General features: G+C 44.1%; 2 protein-coding genes across 2 annotated transcripts in view; both read left to right on the forward strand.

Moving 5' to 3' along the window:
- Window positions 1-11,240, forward strand: part of MAPK11 (mitogen-activated protein kinase 11) — a 47,472-nt gene extending 36,232 nt beyond the window's left edge. Inside the window, exons 10-12 of the mRNA XM_033161871.1 lie at window positions 3,640-3,718; window positions 6,438-6,611; window positions 10,923-11,240. Of these exons, the coding sequence (XP_033017762.1) occupies window positions 3,640-3,718; window positions 6,438-6,611; window positions 10,923-10,996 (327 nt within the window). The 3' untranslated portion in view covers window positions 10,997-11,240. The remainder of the gene's footprint in view (window positions 1-3,639; window positions 3,719-6,437; window positions 6,612-10,922) is intronic.
- A 5,375-nt stretch (window positions 11,241-16,615) lies between these two features.
- Window positions 16,616-23,339, forward strand: part of MAPK12 (mitogen-activated protein kinase 12) — a 51,337-nt gene continuing 44,613 nt past the window's right edge. The window contains exons 1-2 of the mRNA XM_033162436.1: window positions 16,616-16,787; window positions 23,058-23,187. Coding sequence (XP_033018327.1) covers window positions 16,672-16,787; window positions 23,058-23,187 — 246 coding nt within the window. The 5' untranslated portion in view covers window positions 16,616-16,671. The remainder of the gene's footprint in view (window positions 16,788-23,057; window positions 23,188-23,339) is intronic.

Raw genomic sequence — 23,339 nt, forward strand, 5'->3', positions numbered from 1 at the left:
GAATCCTGACAAGACAAAAGTACTGCTTTGGGGGGACAGGGGGCGGGTGGGTGTGGGGAACTCCCTAGTCCTGAATGGGGTAACTGTGCCCCTGAAGGACCAGGTGCACAGCCTGGGAGTCATTTTGGACTCACAGCTGTCTATGGAGGCACAGGTTAATTCTGTGTCCAGGGCAGCTGTCTACCAGCTCCATCTGGTACGCTGGCTGAGACCCTACCTGCCTGCAGACTGTCTCACCAGAGTGGTGCATGCTCTAGTTATCTCCTGCTTGGACTACTGCAATGTGCTCTATGCAGGGATACCTTTGACAGTGACCTGGAAACTACAATTAATCTAGAATGTGACAGCTAGACTGGTGACTGGGAGTGGCTGCCAAGACCATATAACACCGGTCCTGAAAGACCTTCATTGGCTCCCAGTACATTTCCAAGCACAATTCAAAGTGTTGGTGCTGACCTTTAAAGCCCTATACGGCCTTTGCCCAGTATACTTGAAGGAACGTCTCCACCCCCATCGTTCAGCCCGGACACTGAGATCCAGCTCTTGAGAGCCTTCTGGTGGTTCCCTCACTGTGAGATGTCCGGGAAATAAACAACTATCTGGCTTTTAGAAGACATCTGAAAGCAGCCCTGTTTAGAGAAGCTTTTAATATTTGATCTTTTATCGTGTTTTTAATGTTCTGTTGGGAGCCGCCCAGGGTGGCTGGGGTAGAAATAATAAATTATTATTGTCATGGTCATACCTCCCTACAATGATCTGAAGTTCAGGACCAAAGCAATTTGAAGATTGTATTTTACACCTTTATATATTTGCTTTGGTGCAAATATCTTTGGAACAGGAAGCGCTTCTCTGGATGTATATAGTATAAGATAAAGATTACATCACATATCCTACCATACATCACTTGGTAGGATGACGCAGACAACCAAGATGGTTATGTCTTATATGATTGCCTCTTCCTAGCTCAGTCAGTAGAGCATGAGACTCTTAATCTCAGAGTCATGGGTCCGAACCCCACTGTAAGGTTCTCAGTTAGTTGCTCATGAGTAAGCAGCCAGGACTCCGCTGTTTCCCTTAAAGATTTTATTGTGCAAACTATGTACAGTGCAGAGCTAAAAAGTTCATGTCTGCATCAAGCGGTGTCAGAATCCGGGAATGGCCCCTTCCGGTTCTGACCCCAACAAAAGAGTTTCGGTATACGAAAACCCCGCCTTCCATCCTTTCTTTTCACCCCACGATGTCTTTGGGGCGACGGAAATTGCGTTCCCCCTGTATCGTCCTCGGGACTGTGGGAGTGCTGGGTCTCTCTTGCATCCCCAGAGCCTCTACTCCCTTTCCCCTGTGAACTTTCCCCCTCCTTGCTGGACGTCTCACCGCTCCTTTCGCTACCAGAGGAGGAGCTGCTGGCAAGGTGGGACTGGGTCTCTCTGTAGCATCCGGAGAGCCCTTCCACCACCTTGCGCTGCAGTGGGAACAATTCCCTGACACCCACATTGGGCAAAAGATTCCTGAATTGCAGAGGGTTGACCCTTAAGGTCCCTTCCAACTCTAAAGGGTTCTATGATTCTTGGACCTGTTAGAGTGCTAGACTCGTAATCTGGGGAACCGGGTTCGTGTCTCCGCTCCTCCACATGCAGCTGCTGGGTGACCTTGGGCTAGTCACACTTCTCTGAAGTCTCTCAGCCTTACTCACCTCACAGAGTGTTTGTTGTGGGGGAGGAAGGGAAAGGAGAATGTTAGCCGCTTTGAGACTCCTTCGGGTAGTGAAAAGCGGGATATCAAATCCAAACTCCTCTTCTTCTTCTTCTTCTTCTTCTTCTTCTTCTTCTTCTTCTTCGTCCCATCCCATCAAAAATGTATCTTTCCCATCTCAACTTGCCCTTGGTAGGGAATTGCAAAAGTTATTACTTTACGGTTTCTGTTCCTCCTGTTTCTCTGTTGTACTCAAAGCTGCTCTTGGTTGCTTGGCTTCCTTGCCCTAATCATAGTAGTCTCTGACCATTTCCTGAGATGTTTCTGGTGATGTTCCCAGAATGCCAGTTATACAGTAAGTGTTCTAGGTTCTGAAGAAGGGCGCTTGTGGAGACCTGCAAGGAATTTAGTCAAACTCTCGCTGCATAGTAAATCCCAAAGTCCTATTAAAAGGCAAACTCGCTTTTCACATGCACCTAACGAATGTCGTTGCTTGCTTTTAATGAAAAGCAGCTTCAGGAGGCTGTAATTTTTCAGCACATGAGTGTGGCATGGGTGTGGGAAGATCAAGCATGTCTGACCAGAATGATTTTTCATATGGAAAACGGAAGTGAGCAGGACAACATGGAATAGACAATAATGAATATAATTGGTAAAAAAAAAATACAGCTTAGGTTTTAAAGTGTGTATGAGCAAGAATGTCACTTCTGCCCTTTTTATTGCTGTGACAGTACATTTTGACATTTCTGATGCCTGCTAAAGTGATGATGACTGCGTGATTCATATGGTTGCCACTGGGAATAGAGGATATGACACCTCTTTGCTGATTGTTGCTTTTCTAGTTCACCTCTATAGACCTGTGGAGATTCTGCAGTCATGTATTTAATAAGGTGGTTTTTTTAATATTCCTTGAGGGTCACTCAGGGCAGTCCCTCAGGTACATTGCTGAGTCCAGACTTCACTCAAAATACCTGCTGTCTCTGCCTGCTGTCTTATAGTGTGCGTTAGGACTGTCCCTTTATATTTTTACTCAAGTGCATTTACATTAGGTATGTGGGGTCAGGTATGTTTACCTTGGAATCCACCCAGGCAAGAACACAGACAGTTAAAACTTCAGAATATATGTCAGAACGCAAACATATATGTAATTAAGGTAACATTCAGAACAAGTAGTCTTTATAGGCAGAGTTCTAATTTCCTAACTCACTAGCTTAAGGTTCATAACAGGGGTCTGATAATTCTATGTATACTTTCATTATCTCTCTCATCTCATTCCCACCCCACACACCCAGCTACAGTTCCACATTATCATTTCTCAGCAACACTCTACCAGTTACCCCCTAATGTCAACCATCCTTCCACTTAATTCTTTGTCACAGGGTTATATCACGGTTTCAATAGCATCTGATTTACACCCATGTTTAGCAGAGGTGAGATGGATGAAGAGAGCTAACCAAAAAAGTGGTTTGCCTCTCATCTCTGAGTTGCAATTTTCTTAACTCTCTTATCTTATAGATCAGGCATGTCCAACAGGTAGATCGTGATCTACCGGTAGATCACTGGACGTCTGCGGTAGATCACTGGTAGATCATTGGCTCCCCCCAAAGAAGCTGAACAACTGTGGCTCCCCCCAAAAAAGCTCAACATTTTACCTCCGCCCTGAAAAAACTCAACAACTTTGACCCGAACCCCCAAAAAGGGGGTAGATCACTGCCAGTTTTTAACTCTGTGAGTAGATCGCAGTCTCTTGGGAGTTGGCTACCCCTGTTATAGATTGATATCTATAAACCTTGCGAATATTCAGGGATGGCTGGTTGTGTTTAAATGCCGTTATTTTTTATGCTTAGGCACCAAAGGAGTTGTGTGTATTGATTCTCCAAGGGTGAATATGTTGTTGTTGTTTTTACCAAAAACCTAAATACATGCGCCCACCTTCCTTTATTGCAGGCCAGAAAGTACATAGAATCTCTACCGCACATGCCTCAACAGGATCTGAAAGCAGTATTCCGTGGAGCCAACCCATTAGGTATGAACTTGGAGGTTTTAGTATTTACTATGCTTGTTTTGCACAGGTACAGTCCACTCAGGTAGAAAATGTATAGTGTTGTCAATTTTTCAAATGTCTTCAGTCTCGTTTAAGGGTGGAGAACCTCAACCCAAGAGGCTATCTCTTAACTAGCCATTGTGTCTCTCCTAAGCCGTGTTCCGCCCTGCATCCTTCTTGAGAACTTTTGCCTGGCTAGAATGTGAATGTGATAATACCTTTTGCTTACCAGAATGGAGAGATGTAGGTGTGTGGAAACACCTGAGTTTTGCATGGCTGAAACATAGCCTGCTGTACAAAGGCAATACTTGCCTCCATTGATCTGTCCACTTTTGCCTCTGGAAGGTTCTCCATGGAGGACCCTTGGACCCTATTCCTAGCCTAATACTAGGACTAGCAACAGAAGTCTTGCACAAGGCACTGAATAAATCTTTTTTTTTTTTTAAGGAAATTTCCATTCAGTGCCTGCCTTTTTAACACTCAGCAATATCAAAAGCAACACGATGGCCAGAAACAATTACAGTATAGAAAACTTTATGGAATAATGCAAAACTATCAAACTGAATTCTCTGAAAGTCCTTGAATAAGTCACGGTGCCAGACTTTACCTGGCGGAGATCAAGCTCGTAAAGCTTTGTATAATCGGCAAATGTCCAATTCTGATGTCCAACTCTGAACTCTGCTGAACAGTGTTTCCGGATAGCAACTACTGTTCCGTTCAGTTCTTCATCAGCCAGTTAGTTCAACAAACACTCGTAAGTAGAAAGATGTGTAATTTCTTCATTAACCAATCTTTATTTCGAATTGATATAATATATACGAGAATGAAAAATACTCCTGAACAATGCTCATGCGATTATGTATGAGCACTGTTCCTGAGTATTTTTCATTCTCATATATATTAAATCAGCAGAGTTCAGAATTGGACATCAGAATTGGGCATTTACTGATTATACAAAGCTTTACAAGATTGATCTCCACTGGGTAAAGTCTGGCACTGTGACTTATTCAAGGACTTTCAGAGACTTCAGTTCGATAGTTTTGATGTTTTGCATTATTCCATAAAGCTTTCTATACCGTAATTGTTTCTGGCCATCGTGTTGCTTTCGATATTGCTGAGTCATATTTTGCAACACATGCCTTTTTAACACAACATCACAGCCCTTCTGTGGTTGTCCAGAGTCTTAACTGCATGTAACTACCTAAAAATGCAATTTTTGGGAACTGTAAGTCAGCTTGTAAGCAACTACTATGTGGCTCCTGGTTATCTGACTCTATCCTTCTGCTTGTTACCAGAATGGCAGTACATATATCATCAATCTGTGGTTCAGTATTGGTTGTTATTGGTTTGCCTGAAGGCCTTGTAGCGTGGACTGGGTTAGCAAATCCCCCCCCTTTCCTAGCCCCTCTCTTTTTCAGCATACACTGGGACAAAAGCCCTGGATGGTGAATGTGTGTGTACTTACTATAGCAGTAAGTTGTGCTATACATCCCACCCCTTCCTCGAGGATCCCCACCCACTTGCCCAACACCCTTCCTTGCCTTTACAGCAGGTATGTCCAACAGGTAGATTGTGATCTACCGGTAGATCACTGGACGTCTGTGGTAGATCACAGGTAGATCATTGGCTCCCCTCAAAGAAGCTCTACAACTTTGACCTGAACCCCCAGAAACAGGGCTTTCCTCGTCCCTAAAAAAAATTCAACTTTAACCTGAACCCCAAAGAAACAGGGCTTCCCCTCCTAAGAAAAGCTCTACAACTTTGACCTGAACCCCAAAAAACAGGGCTGTCCTTCTAAAAAAAAGCTCAACAACTTTGTTCTGAACCCCCGCAGGTAGATCACTGCCAGTTTTTAATTCTGTGTGAGTAGATCGCAGTCTCTTGTGAGTTGGCCACCCCTGCTTTACAGCACTTGCACAGATCAGCAGTTGCGAAGGGAGTGGAATTGATCGTGCAGGACTTAAATGCAGCCTTGGCTTGGGGGATCAGATTGCGCATTGCATAAGCTGTCGGTCTGACTTCCTGCTTTTCAACCGAAACGTTGCCCAAGGTTACTCATGGATCTCTTAATTCAAAGTCTAAGGTCTCCCTGTTTACCCTCAGCACATAGCAGTCTGGTTCAAGACTCTCCCAAACCTTGTAACATTCAGAACTGCTAAGCTAATGGCGACCAGATGTCACAAGCTGCCCGAGACACCACAGCAGATAAGGTGCTTGCCACTAGACAGCTCTTAATAGTGGCTGTGATCATGCTGGTTATTAATTAGTAATTAATAAGCTGTGATAGTGTTGGTAATGAAAGGATGTTTTATATGTTTTGTATGTAGAAACTTAACTCAGCTAAGCATCAATTATCTAGCATCCCTGTGTAAATATATCATTATTTTCTTTCTTTAAAATACACACAAAACAGGGATCTGTTATTTCCTTTCCATCATGGTTCGTCTGTAATTTCATGCTTGACTGTTTGCATTTTGTGCCTGGGAACTGATTCCCAGATACAAAACGCATAGTACAAAGTGGTACCAAATAAACATGTTTATAATGCTTTATTTTCTTTTGGTTATTTTTTTTTTAAATAAATATTTTGCAACCTTGAGATTAGGTTGTGGGAGGCATGCAACGTTTTGCTCAATATATTTCAGTTTTCCTGATGGTGGTGGTAAAGTGAATTTTTCGTTTTATTTTCTTTTAATCCTAGCTGTAGATCTTCTTGAGAAAATGCTTATACTGGATAGCGATAAAAGATTAACAGCGTCGGAAGCACTCGCCCACCCTTACTTTGTCCAATACCATGATCCTGATGATGAACCTGAGGCAGAACTGTATGACGAATCAATAGAGAATAAAGAACGGATTATAGATGAATGGAAAGGTAAAGAAGTCTGTCGTTCTGCAGTTGACATGCAGAGCTACCCCCCACCCCCACCCCAATTTTAGAAGACCAAAGGAAATTGGGTTTGTAGATAATTTTTACAGAACTCTTTGATTCCATTTTTAGGACTGCATGAGGAAATGAAATCTCTTTGCCTGGTTTTGCTCAATTAATCAGTGACTTGAGGGGATTTCTATTTTTTATTTATTTTGGTTAAGCTTTATTTTGAAATCTAAAGAAGGAAAAGCCATTTGTTCAGAACTTGCAAACATTTGATGGGAACTGGCCCCTGTATGTACATTGTGAACTATGGGACCTGTAGCTTCTTGCTAAGATTACTTCGGATGTTTGCTTTTAACCTCAGCCACTGGATGTTAACAGCATCTTAAGATATATAGTCTCATTTCTGCTCAAGGCTGAAGTGACACAGAATACCCCTTGCTAGCAAAACATGTTGCCTGTGACATTATTTAAACAGAGTAAGGCTTTCATAAAGAAGGCTGATCGCCGAAGAATTGATGCTTTTGAATTATGGTGCTGGAGGAGACTCTTGAGAGTCCCATGGACTGCAAGAAGATCAAAACTATCCATTCTCAAAGAAATCAGCCCTGAGTGCTCACTAGAAGGACAGATCCTGAAGTTGAGGCTCCAGTACTTTGGCCACCTCATGAGAAGAGAAGACTCCCTAGAAAAGACCCTGATGATGGGAAAGATGGAGGGCACAAGGAGAAGGGGACGACAGAGGATGAAATGGTTGGACAGTGTTCTCGAAGCTACTAACATGAGTTTGGCCGAACTGCGAGAGGCAGTGAAGGATAGGCGTGCCTGGCGTGCTCTGGTCCATGGGGTCACGAAGAGTCAGACACGACTGAACGACTGAACAACAACAACAAGGCTTTCACTGGCACCTTGAAGTTTTAAATAATGCCACAGGCAACTTTTTTTTTTTTTTTTGCTAGCAAGGGATATTGTTTCAGGTTTAAGAAGTGAGTGAAGATGGGCATCTAAAAATTACATAAACACGCAACTCGCTTTGTGGAAAATATCCTATAGCTTGGATCCTATGTTAGCAGCATTTGGAAGCTTCTCTGAAGGGTTGAAAGAATCCCTCAGCAATGTGGGATGGAGAGTGGGAAAATGCGGGGGGTGGGGGGGTTATTGTCTGAAATTTGACATGAGCCCTAATACAACATTCAAGTTCACAGAAGGTTCCTGTTTCACATTTGTTCCTTTCTGATAAGCCTTCCACGCCCTATCTCCAGAGAGCTTTTTCAGAAGACTCGTGGGATGCAGTAGAATTTCTTTCCATGAACTTCCTTAAGTCGCCTTACGTTCGGGTTCTAGCCTATGTTCTTTTATTCTCTTGTCTGCTCAACACATAGGGCATCGTCTTCATCTGCCCCAATGTTTCCCAAACTTGGGTCTCCAGCTGCTTTTGGACTACAATCCCCATCATCCTTGAACACTGGTCTTGCTAGCTAGGGATGATGGGAGTTGTAGTCCAAAAACAGCTAGGGAGCCAAGTTTGGGAAACACTGATTTACACACACATTCCAATTTTATTTTTCCTCTTTTGACTGCCGAGTCAAGAGACAATTCCACCTGCACTCCAGTTGGGTGCAGGGATCGGAACATCAGCTTGCTGCTTGTCACCGGCGTATTCAGACACTTTCTTCTTACTTGGTGGAGTTTAAACACTTGGACCCTTTCATTTAGCATCCTGACCTTTGCATGTTTATTTGGAAGTGACTCCCACTGAGTTCAGTACTGCTTACTCCCATATAAGTGTGCATAACAAATCTCTCAATGTACCTTGTGACCCAATTAAAAGAATTTAAGTCAATGCGCACATGTGTGCTATGGAAATACTTTGCCTAAGAGAGTTTTGTGGCGTATTTTCCACAACTTGATGGTGATGGTGGTCCTTATCCACCAATCTAGGATAAGATATTCTGCCCAGTTGTATAGCTAGGGAGTCCACCTTCTGCTAGACTAGGTAAAGGGACCCCTGACCATTAGGTCCAGTCGTATGCGACTCTGGAGTTGCGGCGCTCATCTCGCTCTATAGGCCGAGGGAGCCAGCGTTTGTCTGCAGACAGCTTCCGGGTCATGTGGCCAGCATGACAAAGCCGCTTCTGGCGAACCAGAGCAGCGCACGGAAACACCGCTTACTTTCCCGCCGGAGCGGTCCCTATTTATCTACTTGCACTTTGATGTGCTTTCGAACTGCTAGGTGGGCAGGAGCTGGGACTGAGCAACAGGAGCTCACCCTGTGGCAGGGATTCGAACCGCCGACCTTGTGATCAGCAAATCCTAGACTCTGTGGTTTAACCCACAGCACTACCTGGGTCCCTTTTTCTGCTAAACTAGGCTTCCTCAACCTCGGCCCTCCAGATGTTTCAAGACTACATTTCCCTTCATCCCTGACCACTGGTCCTGCTAGCTAGGGATCATGGGAGTTGTAGGCCAAAAACATCTGGAGGGCCGAGGTTGAGGAAGCCCGTGCTAGACCTTACAAAATAACCTCCTTCCCAAAACCTTGTAACAAATTACCATTCACTGGGTGGTGGGTGGGGGGTGAGAATGTGTATTCACACAGTGAGAAATAAGTCCTTTGTTCCAAGCTAATTCCCCCCCCCCTGCCTATAAACATTTAAATAATAGACAGCCTTGGTTTAAAGAGGCAGAGGACACAGTTGTATTTCTCCCCACCACCACCACTTGAAATGTTGAGACAAGCTGATTTTATTATTATTCGCATGCACTTCACCCAAAGACGGGTATTATATAAGGAATGTTTCAGTGAAATGCCTTCTAGCAAAACTCACAAAGAAAAGCAGAAGTGAAATCCTTACGTACACTGGGCTTTCGATTTTAGAAAGATGCGTTGTTTCCCCGGAGATTGTTGCTGTGATGTGGCCGACCCACATTAATCATAACACATTTTGATTCTATCTCTCTTTAAGTTTCGATTTTAAAAATGTCTGTTTTGTTTTCATAAAAGCTTTCGCTCCGTGTTTTAGAGGTTTTGTACTGTTTTCCACCATAAACCATTTCAAAGTTGTAGAAGCAATGTTTTGAAATTTAAAGGGGTTTCAAAATATGTTAGCATTCGTTCTCATCAGCACCCAGATGCTAAGATTTCCCCCTTATCCGGTTCTTTCAGAAAAGATGGGTGGGCTTTTAATTTAATGTGTATGTACAGTAATGTCATAATGGCATTTCTGTGCGCTGCTCTGGTTCGCCAGAAGCGGCTTAGTCATGCTGGCCACACGACCCGGAAGCTGTACACCGGCTCCCTCGGCCAGTAACGCAAGATGAGCGCCGCAACCCCAGAGTCGGACACGACTGGACCTAATGGTCAGGGGTCCCTTTACCTTTACAGTAATGTCACTAACATAAGATCTGCTTATCTTAACACCTAAGCGGGTGAGGAGGGAAGGAGATGGTTGCTCATTTTTGTGGGTTGGGGATACATTATTTAGGACTTTAAACACTACTACAAGTACCTTGATTTTGACCCAGAAACCAGTTGTTGTTGTCTTAATACTACATCTCATCTCCATCACCTCCACCATGTCTTGAGTGTGGGAGAGACCATTTTTTCTGTGCTTGGCTGTTCTGTTTTAATTTAAGCAGTGTCAGTCTGTGTGCAAGCAGAACGTTAAAAGTTTTACATCCATGAGATCATTCAAACCAAATAGCCAGACAGGTAAGTACTTTCATTCAAATTTAAAGGGAAGTTTCTGTAGTCGATATGTCCATAGGCAGGCATGTCAGTGTGGGGAAATTGTGTAATTTTGTATCCTGGGCAAACTAGTCAAGTGACAACTGTGTGTTCCTGATACAGACTGTGCATTCCAGTTTTTTATTTTAAAAAGCGAGACTTCAGTTCATTAGGAGTTAGGATCCTTACACAGATGGGGAAATGTATTTAAACTGTCATCGGCAAGACATGCAGAAATCTGTCTACCAGAGCTGATTGTTTCTCCTGCAGAGTTGGGTCATTCCTCCTCAGTGCTAGAGAAAAATGTGATTTTAGGGATTTTATAGCCATGATTTGTTACAGTACAGTAGTCAGCACAGCCTATCCTTCAGTATATAGTTATTGGCACAGCAAATCGGAGGTTCTTTGTATATTAAACTTGTGTGTGTGTGTGTGTGTGTGTGTGTGTGTGTGTTGAGAAAGTGAACAACCACAGACATTTCCTTGAATATGTGTGTTCTTTCTGCCTTCAATGCCCTGGTGCATCTAAATTACTAATATTTCATATTTACGTTGCTTTTTTCTCTCTCTCTCTCTCATTCAAGAACTTACATATGAAGAAGTGACCAGCTTCAAACCACCCGATTTAAAGATGGATAGCCTTGAAATTGAACAATAATCCAGAACCTTATCTCTTTTTTTGCCATGCTGTACTATGAAGACTATTAAACGGATTGCATTGCAATTTAATTTCTTATACCACAAGCGTAGATTTTACTATCCAAAGATCTTGGAAAAGCTATGGGAAAGCAGATAAATAGCACTGAAGGAAAATGTATCCGGGGTGTGTTTTGCCTTGTACTACGAATGTAATAATTACAGAACATTAAGAACTGCTTCATTATGACAAATGATGCACTGGGGGGGAAAAACTGTGACTTCTCTGCATGTCTCATCCTATTGGTTGTGATGCCAAAAATGGTGATTTTAATATTATTTTGAGGTTGTACAGTTAAAGCATGAATGTATGTTGAAACAAAAATAGAAGCCCATACAAGCAATTTATTATTTTTAAGAGTTACCTTAATTCTATGTTGTGTTATGTTTATTATTTTTTAATTTATAGATAGTGCCTTTAGGAGAAGGGGCCACTGTAGCAAGTTAGTCATAATAGATACCTGTAGTGGTTTTCATGACCATGCTAAGAGTTTCTGGAGTGATTGACCAACAGTTGGAAGTCAGTGAGTCAGATCATTGTTTTGTCGTTAGAGTTTGTCGTCATTTTTCCTATAGTTGTAAAAAAAAACAAAACTGCAGAGCACAGTTTTACTAGTGATCTAGCCCTAAAATGGTCCACTGTGTAGGGTTATAATGAGTGGAATTTATCGCACACATTTGAGTTCTTTGAAGATCTAGCTCCCAACTAGAGCACTTTTTCTGTAATTTTGGAGTGCCTGTTCCCCCCTCCCCCTTGTCAATAAACTGTTTTAAAAACAAAACATGTTTGGCAATTAATGGCAATTAATTTTAATCTGGGTAAAAATGTACGTGCTGTGCATGAGCTGAAACTAGAATGTCTTTGGATTAAAAATCAAATCAAATCTGTAGCATACTATAGAACGTATAAAGAAGTGGGTGGACAACTCTGGCCTGCATGCATATGGTAATGTGTATGACATTACGTCAATTAAATACATCTAATTCAGATCTGAGACTGGTAGGTCTATGCTTGCCTCTAAAAGGCAGACTCATAAATGGGACACTTCCTCTTTCATACTCTCAGTTAGGAGCTTCCTCTGGGAAAAGCAGACTTGGAGTTTGAGAGTCTTTGTATGTTTGCACACACACACAAACACATATCTGAGGCTCCATTCTGCTATGTAAGCTGGCCTAACCACTAAGAGTAGTTTCTGAGGCCCTGTTCTCTAGCCCTCCAGCCAAGAGCCATCTTGCTGGCAGGTATCTGGGATAGGGCTTTCTCAGTGGTGGCCCCTTCCCCAGGGAGATACCGGTCGATACACTTGGTCTCATTGCTGGAAGGTTCCAAAATTGGGAGGCAGCGCCTTGAGCATCTCTTGGGATAAACTAATAGATATATACCACAATGGCGCAGTAGCTACTTGGAACAGGGAACCATATGGAAACTGTTTTTGTAAAGAAGTTGTCCACACAAGTGAGCCGGTTTGAACCATCCCGTGCAAGAGCAACTTGAATATTGTTGGTATAATACGGGAGTGGTGAACCTGTGGTCCTCCAGATGTTGTTGGATTCCAACTTCCATCATCTCAAGTCAGCATAGCTAAGTCAGGATGATGATGATGATGATGATGATGATGATAATAATAATAATAATAATAATAATAATAATAATAATAATAATAATAATAATTTATTCATTCATACTCCGCCCATCTGGCTGGGTTTCTCCAACCACTCTGGGTGGCTTCCAACAAATTATTAAAATACAATAGTCTGTTAAACATTAAAAGCTTCCCTAAACAGTGCTGCCTTCAGATGTCTTCTGATGGAAGCTAGGAGTCCAATATTTGGAAGGCTGCAAGTTCACCACCCCTGGAATACTGGAAGCCGGCTAATACAGAAAAATCACTTCTACACCAATATGTAATGGCAGTTCGACCTAAGTACTTGCTGCTTTGAACGTCCTCAAAAAGGGAGTGAATGGCTGCTAAAATTGTATATTAAAATCTTAACATGGAGAATTTGACATGGTTGAATATTTCAGAATCTCTCAGTGTACCATCTTTGATCCTGCGTTTACTATCATACACAACAGTTTTGTGGCACCCTAAAAGACTTAACAGGTGTACTGTGGCGTAAACTTCTGTAGACTAGAGCCCATCACCAGAAGTATGACATCCCTTCCTTGGCAGATCTATTCACACTAGCATAGAGCAGGGAAATGTAAACAGTTGGTCACACACTCAAAAGAGTATGAAAAGGGCCTCCGAGGTCCATCTTGTCCACCCTCCCTGCCAAAGCAGGAAATCCCACTGCTACAATTTCTGTCAAAAGCCAGTTGGAAGGAAGGAGCTCCAAAAACGGGAAGTCATTAAAAGAAATTGTTTGGCTTCTTCAAGAGCTATGAATATTGGCACTTTGGCAGTCTTCCCAAATGCAGAAAGGAGCTGTCTCCCATGTTGATTATGCAACCCTTTTGTATTTTGTGCTCCAACAACTGTTGGTTATTTGTGTGTAATGTTCCAGCAAATGTGCAGGTTATAGAATATATTCTTGTTCCAAAACTACACTAGCGTGCCCAAATAAATACAGACCACCAGCTGGAATATACTCCTACGCACAGAATTGATTTTGTATTTCTGTTATCGTTCCTTTCACCTTGTTAACCTGATTTATCCTACGGCAACGCAGCTTTTAAAGATCTGTTTGATGAAGCGGGCTGCTGGCGAGGGATATCTCATAACAAACCAGTTATTTTCCAATGTGCTATTGTTAAGTTTGGTGGCCCTGCTGTTAGAAACCAATGTCCAATTCCACTGAAGTGGTTTCCTTCTGCTGTGTGCATTTTGCTACCATGCAGAGAGACAATCATGGTGCCAAAGCGCATTTCCTATGATGCTTCCACTTCAAAAATTGTTCTGGCCTATAAGCCCAGAGGTGTGATAGGAAAAAAAGGCATGTTTGCCATGTTTTTCATGACTACCTCACTGCCCAAAGCATAATGTGGAAAGAGGTTGTCTCAATCAACCCTAACACAACCCTTTTGGTGAGTTATTTGTGATGGCCACAATTTTTACCTCCCACTTACAAGCAAGGTTAAGGTGGATTAACCATGATATGCAAAACAGAGAGTTATTGCTAGTGTTGAATGAGTCACACAGTTCTGCGAAAGAAGTAACAAGTCTGCCACAAATCCTGCAGTTACAAGTAAACCAGCGGCAGACCCCTATCACAAACACATACAGTATAAGGAAAAATGTGAAGAATGCACCTTTTCCCATTTTTAGCTTCCCTGCTTATGAAAGAGATGAAAGGGTAGCAATTGAATTAATTTTGCAAGTCGTAGCAACTACCGTACTTACAGTCATGGTTCTTGATGCTTATAGAAAAATAGTGCAGTGTAATTTATTGGACTGTTCTAGAATTGGCAGACTGCAACTAATTTGACTTATGTACCCTAATTAAATTTATTCGTATTCAAGGTTCCACAAGTCTCTTTGTTGTTCCTAATCCACTATTTTCACTCAGTAACTTCATTGTTTGTTGATTATCATTGTTTATCCATTTACCATGGATAAAATGTATCGGGAGAAGAATTGCCAGATTCACTAATGGGGTGTGTGTGTGTGTGTGTGTGTGTGTGTGCTGCGCATGAATGAAAAATAACAACAGTATAAAGACAAGTAAGGTACACTGCTTCTGGATTTGGAAGTTCGTGACTAAGTAGAGCTTCCAAGTCCAGATGTGTTATGTCTGTATACCAGATGTTGCTTTCATGCCTTGACTGAGCACTGTGGAATAGGCTCTTAAAACTACAAGATGTGTATTTAGTTTGAATCACCAGGGACAGTTTACTTACAAAGTCCACTTTCTAGCCAACCATCTCAAAGGTGACACTTGACAATCAAAAGTGCAGCCCTCACACGCAAACAGCGACGTGGAAACCATGGTGCTTATTTAGGAGGAGATACAAAACGATTTCTCTATCCCACCATTTTTGCCCTACGGGATTCTTTATGTACAAAAATGGAAGGAAGAATTTCCCTCCAAAGAAGAAAGGATAGCTGGTAAGGAAGGTGATGGACTATGTGGAATTGGCAAAGTTAACAGCTAAAATAAGAGAACCTAATGGTGATATTTTTGTGGAAGGATGGAAGCCTTATTCGGATTACTGAAAGAAATACTATAGTATGATGAATTCGCAAGTGAGCAACAGAAGGAATTGGTGATTATTGTTGTTATGGTATAAGACCCGTGTGCCAACTTGAAGAAAACATTAGGAAAACATGACATGTGATCGATTTGAATGACAATGCCCATCAACTTTAGGGGGCCGGCTCCCTCAAATATTTTATGGGGGGCAAAGACCCCTCAGCCCCTAGGAGTTGGCTCTTATGGTGTAAGACAGGCACGTCCAACAGGTAGATCGTGATCTACTGGTAGATCACTGGATGTCTGTGGTAGATCACTGGTAGATCACTGGCTCCCCCAAAGAAGCTCAACAACTTTGGCTCCCCTAAAAAAAGTTCATTTTTTTGTCCTGCACCCCCCAAAAACAGGGCTTTCCTTCTCCCTTAAAAAAGCTCAACAACAACTTTGACCTGAATGCCTAAGAAACGGGGCTTTCCTCCTCCCCAAAAAAGCTCAACAAACTTTGACCTGAACCCCCCCAAAAGGGGGTAGATCACTGCCAGTTTTTAACTCTGTGAGTAGATCACAGTCTCTTGGGAGTCGGCCACCCCTGGTGTAAGAGATAGAAGACTGGGTGCAGCAACAGGGGAGAAATAATAATAAAAAAACCACCATGGAAAACAGGCTGGGAAGTCAACAAGAGACACTTATGTGTTGGAGTGTATATGCAGGGCCGGATTTAGGTTTGATAAGGCCCTAAGCTACTGAAGGTAATGGGGCCCTTTATATGTCCAGCTGCCTTTTGTCAACAACAAATTGTCGCTGTTTTTTTGTGTTGAATATAATATGCTATATGGTAATTTATGGATCTAATTACTATCCAATGCCATTTGCACATAACAAAATATGTATTTTATCAAAGTAATTGTTGAACTGAAATACAATTAAGAAGTATATTATATTTTGGAAATGTACATCCAGGTTTTTTTCCCCCCTTTAATTTTTTTTTTGGGGGGGCCCAAGAGAGTGGGACCCTATGCTATAGTTTGTTTAGCTTATACGTAAATCCGGCACTGTGTATATGTGAAACTTTTGAAATATAACCTCTGGGTGGGGTGGGGGGGGGAAGAGAGATTTATTTGCCAGCTAGCCAGCGGGACGTACGTTGTCAATCGACCTCTCCAAAATAAAAAGGGAAAGGAAACGGCCTGGAGGAAGAAGGCGCATGTTGCGAGACCTCCCCCCGCCCCATCCATCCATGCTCCCTGCAGCGTGGTCCCCTCCCACCAAAGGGGGTGAATGGTGGAAAGGAAAGGGGGAGGGAAGGAGCGAGAGCCGCCTTCCTCCACAGAGGCTGGGAAAAAGAAAGAGAAACACACGCCCAGGAGGAGAGAGATAGAGAGAGAGACAGACAGACAGAGGGCGGACGGGCGCGCGCGCGCAAAGGCGAGGCGCGCCACCTCCGCGCGCGGCCCCGCTCTCTTTTGCCGGGAGCTCGCGGCGCGGGGGAGGCGGGAAGCTGCCATGTCCTCCCCCAAGAAGGGCTTCTACCGCCAGGAGATCACCAAGACCGCGTGGGAAGTGAAGGAGCGCTACCGGGAGCTGCAGGCGGTGGGATCCGGAGCCTACGGCGCCGTCTGGTGAGTGTGGAGCGGGGCGAGGGGAGGAAGGAGGACCCCGGGGTGGAGGGCGAGGGCGAGGAGGAGCAGGGGGGGGGGGAGAGAGAGAGAGAGACTAGCCAAGTTCCCCAGCGATCCCGGACTCGCCGGAGAGGGAACAATGGGCGCCTCGCAACTTCTGCTTCCACCGCAGACTCTGGAAAAGGGGAGCTGGGGGGTTTGCGCGCTGCTGCTGGTGGTGGTGCTGCTTGCGCGCTCCGCACACACCCTTCCCGTCTGCTCTCTCAGCTGCGCCTCGTCAATTCGCCGCGCGCCCGGTTCGGCGAAGGCTAGGAGGCGAGCGGGCGCCGAATTCGAACCCAGCGCTTCTTACTTCTTCTGCTGCTCGCCCGACACTCTGCCCGAGGTTAAGAGCTGGGGAAGCGAAAGGAGGGAAAGTCTGTGGTCGGATAAGCTTCTTTTGGGGGAAATGCACATCTTCCTAGGGAAGGAGGTCCCTTCGTCGAGAACCCCCTAAAATATTTGAGGGGGAAAGTGAATGGTCATTGCCATTCAGATGGTGTGTGTGTGCCGTGTCATGTGATTGATGGAACCCCTAATAATAATAATAATAATAATAATATAATTTATATGTCACCCATCTAACTGGGCTGCCCTAGCCACTCTGGGCAGCTCCCAACGAAAAATAGTAAAAGCACAATACAACGTCACACACTAAAAACTTCCCTGAACAGGGCTGCCTTCAGATGTCTTTGAAAAATGACCGAGCTGTTTACCTGTGTGACATCTGCTGAGAGGGAGTTCCAGAAGGTGGGCGCAACTACTGAAAAGCCCTCTCTTGCTCGGTTCCCTGCACATCTTGAAGCCCACGTCTATGCAATGTGGAAAAAATGTGCGTGGAGAAATGTTTCTTCTCCTCCGCCACTCTGCATTGCCTTTTTTCCCCTTCACTTTTATTGCCTTGCTTCCTGTGGTGTTAGAAACTTCCTGTTGAGGTGGTGGTGGGGGGGATAGGAAGCAAAATTTTACTCTTGGTAAATGGGTTCCCGGACATTTACATGGGTGCCTTCGCAAGGATTCTTTCATTTAAAAGGCTGCATGACAGAATTTGTCCCATTTGCATTTCTAGGCTTCACCAGCCGATTCTCCGCTTCTACAGATGTTAAATGCCAATAACCTCAGACGGACAGGGAAGGAGGCTAGTATATTATTGTCTCCAACAGGCTGTGTGAGGGCTGATCTCCCTACCGTACTAGTGCGAAGAAACTGCGCCTCTAGCATCAGTTGTGTTTCTGACACAGGAAGGTGTTGAGAATAAAATATAGGAGGCTGACAGCTGTCAGATACAGAACGATGCACACAGGGAAGAACTGTTTTGACACAGATAAGCTCCCTTTTGTTGAGTGCTATTCAAGCGTCTGGTCTTTGCAGCTCCTTCTGTTCCTCATATTCCACTGAGAATGGCTGTCAAGCTTGGCCATCCCTACATAAACAGTGGTGAAGTAATCTGTGTGGTGAGGTAGACATGTCAGACAAGCATTTCCCCCCCCCTCTCTTCTGTTGTTAGCATCCTTGTGAGGACTTGCCCCAAAATGTGGAATGGAATCGTAGAGTTGGAAGGTCTCATCCAGTCCAATCCTCTGTAATGCCGGAATCTCAACTGAAGCATCCATGACAGATGGCCATCCAACCTCTTGCTTAAAAACTCTCCGAGGAAGGAGAGTCCGCAACCTCCCGAGGGAAACGGTTCCACTGCCAAACAGCTCTTACTGTCAGAAAGTTCTTCCAGAAATAACACAAATACCTTAAAGAATGCAGATTTAACCCACCCCCCAGAATGTCAGGAGCACAGGAAAGTGCCATATTTCTGAGTCAGGCCCACCCAGCTCATTACTGCCTGCAGATTTTGAAATGGGAGCATTTTCCAGCCTGACTGAAAAAGACAGGGATTGAACCTGGGACTCTGCATGTGCTCCACCTCCGAGCTGCAACCCTTCCTGTATGTGGCTTATATGCCAATCCCCACGAACCCCATAGCAATTGCATGGGGGTCTAGGAGAATAACGCCAGTTGCATGTGAATGCTGCACTTCTTTTTGGTCTTGGGCACTGTATTGCCAATGCTGCCCTGGTGTGGTGTAGTGGTTAAGAGCGATAGACTTGTAATCTGGGGAACCGGGTTCGTGTCTCCGCTCCTCCACATGCAGCTGCTGGGTGACCTTGGGATAGTCACACTTCTCTGAAGTCTCTCAGCCCCTCTCACCTCACAGAGTGTTTGTTGTGGGAGAGGAAGGGAAAGGAGAATGTTAGCCGCTTTGAGACTCCTTCGGGTAGTGATAAAGCGGGATATCAAATCCAAACACCACTTCTTCTTCTTCTTCTTCTTCTTCTTCTTCTTCTTCTTCTTCTTCTTCCTTTTCTCTCTGCTCTTGCCATTTCCATTTTGTGGCAAGGAGGAAGAATGAGAGAAACCAGTGGAGCCGAGACTATTTTCAGTCTGCCAGATATATCCACTTGGGCAGGCATAGACAAACTTGGCCCTCCAGAAGTTTTGGGACTACAACTCCCATCTTCCCTAGCTAACAGGACCAGTGGTCAGGGATGATGGGAATTGTAGTTCCAAAACATCTGGAGAGCCGAGTTTGCCTATGGCTGCCCTTGGGGGTGGGGCAAGGAATAGGAACAGAGAAACTAATGGTAAGGAACAGAATAGGTCTGGCTGTGTTTGAAGGACACACGTGAGCAGTTGAGTCAGTATTACAGAAGCATTCATATAAGCATCTATTTATGCATATTATTATTATTCTGGGATAGCTCACTCTGTAGAGAAGGAGGCGTTTATAGTCTCGGGGTCGTGGGTTCAAGCCCCAAGTTGGGCAAAAAGATTCCGGCATTGCAGGGGGTTGGACTAGATGACCCTTCCAATTCTTCAATTTGATGATCTATGATTTATTTTTGTTATTGTTGTTATTATTACTACATATAACATCCCCAGAGACAAATCCCTCATCAGGGTCCTAAATAATAATGGGGCTTTCTGTTGCAGTGTAATATTTTTACACTGATGTATTTGCAGGACTGTTTTCGTTACTGGTTCTGTCTCTAAGTCAGAAGCTCCCAAGTTTAGTCCCTGGCACTGCCGCCAACCTCCCTATATATTGGGTTTGACGCACCAAAGGCCTGACTCCGTAAAAGACAACTTCCTGTGTTCAAAATAGGCACCTGAATTAGGCCTTTAAAAAATGTTCAGTTAAGCTTTACCCATCTTGAATATTTACTATTATGGTTCCTTAGCCATGTGTCTTAGTTGTTGACATTTTCTAGGAGTGCCCCTGGGTCAATTTTTCACATACCGGGTGTTAACGTTGTTCGCTATTTTTATGTCTGTTTTGAGTCGCACCTTGATTTACAAGCTGGGATGACCTTCAGTGACAATGTTGTCTCCTGCCCGCAACACAGCTGTTTTTCTCATCTCCTGGCCCCGCAAAACAGCAGTCCTGAGATAGGAAACGTGGTTCTTAGTGGGATATAAACTTACATCTAGCCTCATGTGTTTTATCATCTGAAACATCATAATATAATGCTGGAACTGCCATAGTGATTTAAGCTGTTCCTAGGTATCTTAACCTCACAACTGTAATTCAACTGCGATTTAGCCCGGTGTAAGTGTGAAGAACCAGAGGATCTGCAGATGTTGTTGGACTACAACTCCCATCATCCCTGACCGTTGGCTATGCTTGCTAGAGCTGATGGGAGTTGGAATCCAACAACAGCTGGATGGCCACAGGTTCCCCATCCCTGGTCTAAATAGTCTTGGACTGACTGTGACTGGGGGCAGGGAAATCAAACTGTTGTGCCTTTCTGGGTAGAACACATAGTGATGGACATAGTGATGTTTGCAGCAGGTCCTAGGTTTTCCAGTTGAAAAAAATTAGGTGGCAGGTATTGGGGAATATTTCTGTTTGAGATCCAGAGAGCCTGTTCCCATTAGAGTAGACATAAGGACACAGGAAGAGTTCTGCTGGAGCAGACAAGTCCTGTCTATTCAGAATTCTCCTCTCCCAACTACTTAAGGTAAAGGTAAAGGACCCCTGGACGGTTGAGTTCAATCAAAGGCAACTATGGGGTTGCGGCGCTCCTCTTGCTTTCAGGCCAAGGGAGCTGGCTTTTGTCCACAGACTGCTTTCCGGGTCATGTGGCAGCATGACTAAACCGCTTCTGGCACAACAGAACACCGTGATGGAAACCAGAGCACGCGAAAACTCCATTTACCTTCCCGCCGCAGCGGTGCCTATTTATCTACCTGCACTGGCATGCTTTCAAACTGCTAGGTTGGCAGGAGCTGGGACCAAGCAACGGGAGCTCACCCCGTCGCGGGGATTCAAACTGCCGACCTTCTGATCAGCAAGCCCAAGAGGCTCAGTGGTACAGACCACAGCACTAACTATGGAAAGCCCACAAGGGGATGTATAACCTCTGTTGTTCTTTAAGGGAATATGTTATTATTATGTAAATATATGGGCAGGAATTTATAAATCGGCAGCTGATGGATAATGAAAAAGGGGAGAAATAATAATAATAATAATAATAATAATAATAATAATAATAATAATTGTTAATTGTATATAAGGAATGAAATGTGAATTAGAAATAAATACCATATTTTTCGTTCCATAAGACGCACCTGACCATAAGACACACCTAGTTTTTTGAGGGGGAAAGGGGGAAAGCCCCCCCACACTCTTTTGAGGATCAGTTCAAAGTTGTGCATCTTCTTTTGGAAGAAGAAATGCCCCGTTTGCAAAAGGATCGGCTCAAAGTTGTTGTGCTGCTTTTGCAAAGGAGAAAAGACCCATTTGCCAAAAGGATCAGCTCAAAGTTGTTGTGCTGCTGCTTTTGCAAAGGAGAAAAGACCCATTTGCAAAAGGATCAGCTCAAAGTTGTTGTGCTGCTGCTTTTGCAAAGGAGAAAAGACCCATTTGCAAAAGGAGCAGCTCAAAGTTGTTGTGCTGCTGCTTTTGCAAAGGAGAAAAGATCCATTTGCAAAAGGAGCAGCTCAAAGTTGTTGTGCTGCTGCTTTTGCAAAGGAGAAAAGACCCATTTGCAGAAGAAAGGGAGCCAGCGACCTTATCTCTCTCCCCGATCTCTTGCTGATCAGCTGTAAAGCGGCAGCCTTTCAACACCCCCTTCTCTCTTTGTAAAAGAAAAGGCTCGATCTTCTTTTGGTCCCTGGGCAATTCAGCCCCAGGGACCATGCATTCGCTCCATAAGACGCACAGACATCCCCCCTTTTTAGGAGGGAAAAAGTGTGTCTTATGGAGCGAAAAATATGGTATGCCATATCAAACAGCAGTGGGGGCAAGTAGGGATGCATCTAGGACAAAGAGCAAGAAACCAACTTTGGGGGGGGGGGAATTGTATTAAATTTTATGTAACTTGGCATTGATTTGTGAAAAATTTGGAAAACTTAATAAATATTATTTGGCAAAAGAAAACAGACCCCACGAGCAGGACATGATACTTGGGTTAGATATAAAAAAATAATATGTCCAGGAATGAGGCAGTTTTCAGTATTACAATACATTTCTGAAACTGCCTGCCCATGCTCTTAAGTAACTGCCATGCCACAGTGAAATTTGCTGAGTCCAGAAAGCAGGTTTGAAAGGAACCACATGCACATGTATCCATCCTTTCCCACTCTCACACACCCACCCTCCTGCTGAAATGCACACACGGCTTGGCAGGCGTTGGGAACACACAGAAACTGAATTGTGTCGCCCTTGCTTAAAGGTAAAGGTAAAGGGACCCCTGACCATCAGGTCCAGTCGTGTCCGACTCTGGGGTTGCGGCGCTCATCTCGCTCTATAGGCCGAGGGAGCCGGCGTTTGTCCGCAGACAGCTTCCGGGTCATGTGGCCAGCATGACAAAGCTGCTTCTGGCTAACCAGAGCAGCACACGGAAACGCCGTTTACCTTCCCGCTGGAGCGGTCCCTATTTATCTACTTGCACTTTTGACGTGCTTTCGAACTGCTAGGTGGGCAGGAGCTAGGACCGAACAACAGGAGCTCACTCCGTCGCAGGGATTCGAACCGCCGACCTTCTGATCGGCAAGCCCTAGACTCTGTGGTTTAACCCACAGTGCCACCTGGGTCCCTCGCCCTTGCTTAGGTGCTGTTATACGACATCCTCCTTAGCTGCGTCAATAAACATGCTTTGTCTCTTTCGCAGGATGCAGCTATACCCTTTCATCTAGCTTCTGATTCATGGAATTTCTGTTCTCGTTTCCTTTAAGCTCAGCTATTGACAGGAAAAATGGAACAAAAGTGGCTATTAAGAAGTTGTACCGTCCATTTCAATCGGAACTTTTTGCCAAGCGAGCCTATCGGGAATTGCGTCTCCTGAAACACATGAAGCACGAAAATGTGAGTAGAGGCACTAACAAACCTCTCTTCCTCCACCCTTCCCCAACATTTTAGGAAGTTAGCTGTTGCGCACTATGACAGAGTTGCATGTCTTTAAATTCAAGTTATTTCAAATGTGTTCATACGCACCTGGATTTTTCTATAAAGAAAAA

This window comes from Lacerta agilis, chromosome 10 (assembly GCF_009819535.1).
Source record: "Lacerta agilis isolate rLacAgi1 chromosome 10, rLacAgi1.pri, whole genome shotgun sequence".
NCBI lineage: Eukaryota > Metazoa > Chordata > Lepidosauria > Squamata > Lacertidae > Lacerta > Lacerta agilis.